This window comes from Eriocheir sinensis, chromosome 22 (genome assembly GCF_024679095.1).
Source record: "Eriocheir sinensis breed Jianghai 21 chromosome 22, ASM2467909v1, whole genome shotgun sequence".
Classification (NCBI taxonomy): domain Eukaryota; kingdom Metazoa; phylum Arthropoda; class Malacostraca; order Decapoda; family Varunidae; genus Eriocheir; species Eriocheir sinensis.
The window spans coordinates 15,323,810-15,329,216 of record NC_066530.1 but is presented as its reverse complement, the minus strand read 5'-3'; the positions used below and the strand labels follow the sequence as shown (position 1 = coordinate 15,329,216).

Sequence of the window (5,407 nt, the reverse complement as noted above, 5' to 3'; positions counted from 1 at the left end):
GAGAGAAACACAGAAAGGTCAGGATGTGAGAGGTGGGGGTGGTGGTGATGGGGTCGAGGATGGGCATGGAATGGAGGAGGAGGAGGAGGGGGGGGGGTTGGTCAGTCTAGTTAGAAATGGGGGGGAGGGAGGAGAGAGAGAGAGGGAGGGAGTGAGGGTGGGTCACTAGCTATGAAGGGATGAGGGGGACGGGAAGGAGAAGCAGGAGGAGGAGGAGGAGGAGGAGGAGGGGGAGGTGAGGGAGAGGTCCTTGGTAGTGGAGGTGATAGTGGTGGTGGTGGTGGTGGTGGTGATGGTTCTCTCAGTATAGTGCAAGACCTGGCACCACCACCACCACACACACGGTCACTCTCTCTCTCTCTCACTCACTGACTCGCTCGCTCACTCACTGCCTGGCTTCCCTCCCCGTCTATAGTTTGTTTACATTTTCATCCCTCTCTTGAAAAAACATATGATTTTATTTACTCCCTTCTACTATTTCTCGACTTTTTCAATAATTACCATCATTTTTCCTCATTTAATTGATTCTTTGTTTTTTTGGCTCTTATTTAAGGTTTATTCACTGTTTTCTTGAGGTTTAAATCTTTTTTTTTTTTACGAAATACACGATTTTTTTTTTATATCTATACTAAAACTAGTGTTATCTTGCTTTGTAAATACTGCTCTCTCTCTCTCTCTCTCTCTCTCTCTCTCTCTGATATTGCAAAATCTACTAAAAAGATAAAACAAACAAATAAGGACAAACACACACGCACACACACATAAAAAACGAGGCCGCGCGTTGTGTGCGCACGTGTGTACGTTTAAACGTGTGTGCGTGGGTGTATGTAGGTATGTGGGGAACAGGTGTGTGTGTGTGTGTGTGTGTGTGTGTGTGTGTGTAAGTGATTACAACTATTATCGGCAAACAGAACGAGGATGAAAAAGGAAAAGAAAATGAAAGGAAGAAAAGTGAAGTGAAAAGAAAGGGAAAGTGAAAAATCTGAGACCAACAAACGAAAACAAGGAACCCGAAACCGAGGAGTGAAAAAGAAACCGAGAAAACAAAACAAAAAACAAAATAAAAATATAGAAAAAGGAAATTACAGAAAGAGGAACAACAGAGGAAATTCCCGAAAGTTTACCAAAGAAGGGAAAAAACGTAGAGGTGTGAAAACCCAATGAAAGTGAAGGTGTGTGTGCGTGTGTGTGGGTGTGTGTGCGTGTGTGTGGGTGTGTCTGAGGGTGTAGCTAGTGCAAGTTGAGCCAGAAAACAACAAAAACAACAGCAACAACAAAAATCAAGGTGCTCATAACATCGAAGCGTGTGTGTATATATATATTTTTTTTCTTTTCTTTTCCAGGGTTTCTCCAAAGCAAAAAAAATAGAAGCGGGTTAAAACTAAAAGAATAATGTGACGGGAGAAAAAAATGTAAAAAGGAATCAGAATATTGCAAGGAAGAAAAGAGAAGAAAAGAAGGCAACTATATGGAGGAGTAAAAAAATGTAAAGAGGACAGTCAAAATATTGCAAGGAAGAGAAAGGAGAAGAAAAGAAGAAAGCACCAATATAAAAAAAGGGAGAAAGTGAAGAGTGAATTAGAACACATACAAAAAAAAATAAAAAAAAAATAAATAAAATGACGAAGTAAAGAAGAAAATAACGACAGATGAATTAGAAAAAAAAAATGTTGAGTGCTTGTAAGAACTAAAACAGGAAACTAACAAATGAAAATATAAAGAAAAACAGAAACAAGAGCAATACAAACTAATAGGGCGATAGAAAACAAAGAAATTAACACCAACCAAAAATGCAAAAAACAAAGACCACAGTTGAGTTTTAAGAAGGAAAGATGAATTAGAAAAAGATGTTGAGTGCTTGAAAGAAAATAAAACAGAAAACTAACTAGTGAAAATATAAAGAAAAAAAAAAACAAAACAACAAGAGCAATACGAACTAAAAGGGTGATAGAAAACAAAGAAATAAAAAACAACCAAAAATACAATAACAAAGACCACAGTTGAGTTTTAAAAAGGGAAAGGAGAATAACAGAAGACAAGGAAAACAAGAAAAACGGAAGGAGAGGAAAATGAGGACCATGGCTGAAGGTGGAGAGAGGTGGAGAAGAAGACTAAAACACTCCTCCTCCTCCTCCTCCATCTTCGTAGTCTCCCTCTTCCTCCTTCAACTTTTGGGCAATGGTAAGTTATGATTGATTGATTGAGAGAGAGAGAGAGAGAGAGAGAGAGAGAGAGAGAGAGAGAGAGAGAGAGAGAGAGAGAGAGAGAGAGAGAGAGAGAGAGAGAGAGAGAGAGAGAGAGAGAGAGAGAGAGAGAGAGAGAGAGAGAATACACCCTTTTTAATTATTTTTCTCTTCCTTTTCATTCATCAATATTCCTTTTCTCCTTTTTCTTCTACTTCCTCCTCCTCCTTCTCCTACTTTTCTGCCCTTTCGACCCTTTCTCTTCCTCTTCTCTTCCCTTTCAATCATATTCTTTTCTTCTTTTTCTTCTACTTCTTTTTTTTTTTTTTGCCTTCTCAACTTTTTCTTCACTCTCCCTTTTCATTCCTATTTTTTCTTCCTTTTTCTTTTACTTTTTTTTGTCCTTTAACTCTTTCTCTTCTTCATTCCTATTCTTTCTTCCTTTTTCTTCAACTTTTTTCTCCTCCTACTTTTTTTTTGTCCTTTTAACTTTTCCTCTTCTTTATTCCTTTTTCTTCAACTTTTTTTCTCCTACTTTTTTTTTGTCCTTTTAACTCCTTCTCTTCATCCTTTTTTTTTTCTTCTCTTCTCCTTTTCTTCTTAATCTCCTCTTTCTGCTCAAATTTTTCCGCTTTTCAGCTTCTCTTCTTCATTCCGATTCTTTCTTCCTTTTTCTGCTACTTCTTTCTCCTCCTACTTTTTTTTTGTCCTTTTAACTCTTTCTCTTCCTTCTCCTCTCTTTCCCTTCTTCATCTCCTCTTCCATCTACTTCTTTCTGCTCATATTATTCCGCTTTCTGAACGCTCTCCTTTCCCTCTCTCTCTTCCGTCTTAATCTCCTTCCTACACAAAGGTCTTCACGTTTATCAATGGGCAAAAGGTCACGTTAGGCACTGATTGAATGGAAAGACAGTGACTAAACGAAAATTACTCTCTCTCTCTCTCTCTCTCACGAATCACGATCAGTAAATAAAAGAACAATCAACAGAGGAATGATTCAACCTAGACCTCAATGAATGAATGAAAAGGAAGAAAAATAAATAAATAATGAATGCAGGAAATTAATGATGATGATGGTGTGTGTGTGTGTGTGTGTGTGTGTGTGTGTGTGTGTGTGTGTGTGTGTGACATTGTAGAGCTGGTTCGTTATCTTCAGACGAGAATTAAAAGGAAAAAAAATGTCCTTATGAAGTTAAAAAGAAGAAAGAGGAGGAGGAGGAGGAGGAGGAGGTATAACGGTGTAAGTGATGTTAATAAGAAGAAAAAAGTGGAGGTGGTGATGGTGGTAGTGATGATGATGGTGATGGTGGTAGTGATGATGATGGTGATGATGATGATGATGATGATGATGGTGGTAGTGGTGATGGTAGTGATGATGGTGGTGGTGATGAAGATGATGTTGATGATGGTGGTGGTGATGGTAGTGATGATGGTGGTGGTGGTGGTGGTGGTGATGATGATGATGATGGTGGTGGTGGTGATGGTGAAAAGCTTAACAGAGCAGAACGAAATCTTGAAGGTCAGTGACTGTGAGAGAGAGAGAGAGAGAGAGAGAGAGAGAGAGAGAGAGAGAGAGAGAGAGAGAGAGAGAGAGAGAGAGAGAGAGAGAGAGAGAGAGAGAGAGAGATTTTTCAGCACGATGTTCATTACTTATTTGCCTTTCCTCCTCCTCCTCCTCCTCCTCCTCCTCCTCCTCCGCCTGCTCACTGTCCTAATGCATTCCACCTACACGTTTAGTACTCCACCTCCTCCTCCCACTCCTCCTCCTCCTCCTCCTCCTGTGTGTGTGTGTGTGTGTGTGTGTGTGTGTGTGTGTGTGTGTGTGTGTGTGTGTGTGTGTGTGTGTGTTAAGAGCAGAAAGTTAATATGAGAATAATAATAATAAAAAAAAAAAGAATGAGAGAGAGAGAGAGAGAGAGAGAGAGAGAGAGAGAGAGAGAGAGAGAGAGAGAGAGAGAGAGAGAGAGAGAGAGAGAGAGACAAACCAAATCAAACAAAATAAAAACAATGCCGTGACTTTTACTTACACACACACACACACACACACACACACACACACACACACACACACAGGGTTATATAGTATGCCCGCCTGACTTGATTTTGTTGTTTTTGTTGTTATTGTTGTTTACTTCGGCGTTCCATAAAAGGCGAAGTGAAAGGCACGAAGCAAAATATTATGAAAATCGAGATATAAAAACCTTCACGAAATCACCTGATACCTGAGAGAGAGAGAGAGAGAGAGAGAGAGAGAGAGAGAGAGAGAGAGAGAGAGAGAGAGAGAGAGAGAGAGAGAGAGAGAGAGAGAGAGAGAGAGAATGTAATGCTATATACCTGGATGAATGGCTGAACGTAGGAGGAGGAGGAGGAGGAGGAGATTGTGACACGCGAAATCAATTATATGGTAAGGAAAGGGGTTAGAAGGACACTGAAATTATAGAAGAGAGAAAGGGAAGGAGGAGGAGGAGGAGGAGGAGGAGGAGGAATGGAAGGGGAGAGAAAGGGAAGGGGAATGTAAGAAAATGGTAGAGAAACCAATCAAGGTGAGATTTTTTTTCGTTTTTCTAAATAACCTGCAAATAATGAAGGAAGGAATTTATAGAAAGGTAGAAGGGGAAGGAAAGGGGGAAGATAAGGGAAAGGAATGGATAGGGAAGACTGGTGGAGAAGAGAGGAAGGGAAAAGATAATAAGGTGGAAGAGAAGGGAATGGAATGGATAGGGAAGACTGGCGGAGATAAGGAGGGAGAAGAAAGAGCAGAGGAAAGTATGTAAAAGTGATAGATAACGAATAAAAGAAAATGAAGAAAAGGAAGAGAAAATAGGAAGAGAAAAAGAAGATAAAAGAAGAAAGGAAAGAGGATAGGAGAGAAGGAGAACAATGAAGAAAAACAAAGAGCAAGATTATAAAAAAAATTAATAGGTAAGATCAGGTGAGGTAAGCTAAGGTAATGTAAGGTAAGGTCAGGTATTTTTGCGATAGGTAAGTCAAGGTAAGGTAAGATAAGGTGTATTATATTAAACAACGGTAGGGAATATCAGGTAACAGTAAGGTAAGGAAAGGTAAGATAAATATTGGGAAATAACGAAGAAATAAAATAGAAAAAGCTTGAAAAAATGGAAGAGGAGGAGGAAAAGGAGGAGAAAGAGGAGGTGTGTCACTTAATCAAGGTGACGGAGGAGGAGGAGGAGGAGGGTGAAAAGTAGGTCGAGAAAGGAAAATATG

General features: G+C 39.6%; 1 protein-coding gene across 2 annotated transcripts in view; it reads left to right on the top strand.

Annotated features, from left to right (window-relative positions):
• Positions 1 to 270: 270 nt before the first annotated feature.
• Positions 271 to 5,407, top strand: part of LOC127002126 (mucin-19-like) — a 29,366-nt gene continuing 24,229 nt past the window's right edge. The window contains exons 1-2 of one of the 2 annotated variants that reach the window (XM_050867712.1): positions 271 to 344; positions 1,344 to 2,181. In XM_050867712.1, the coding sequence (XP_050723669.1) occupies positions 2,070 to 2,181 (112 nt within the window). In that variant the 5' untranslated portion in view covers positions 271 to 344; positions 1,344 to 2,069. Of the gene's footprint in view, positions 832 to 1,343; positions 2,182 to 5,407 lie in introns of both variants that reach the window. The other variant, XM_050867711.1, reaches the window with a different exon arrangement.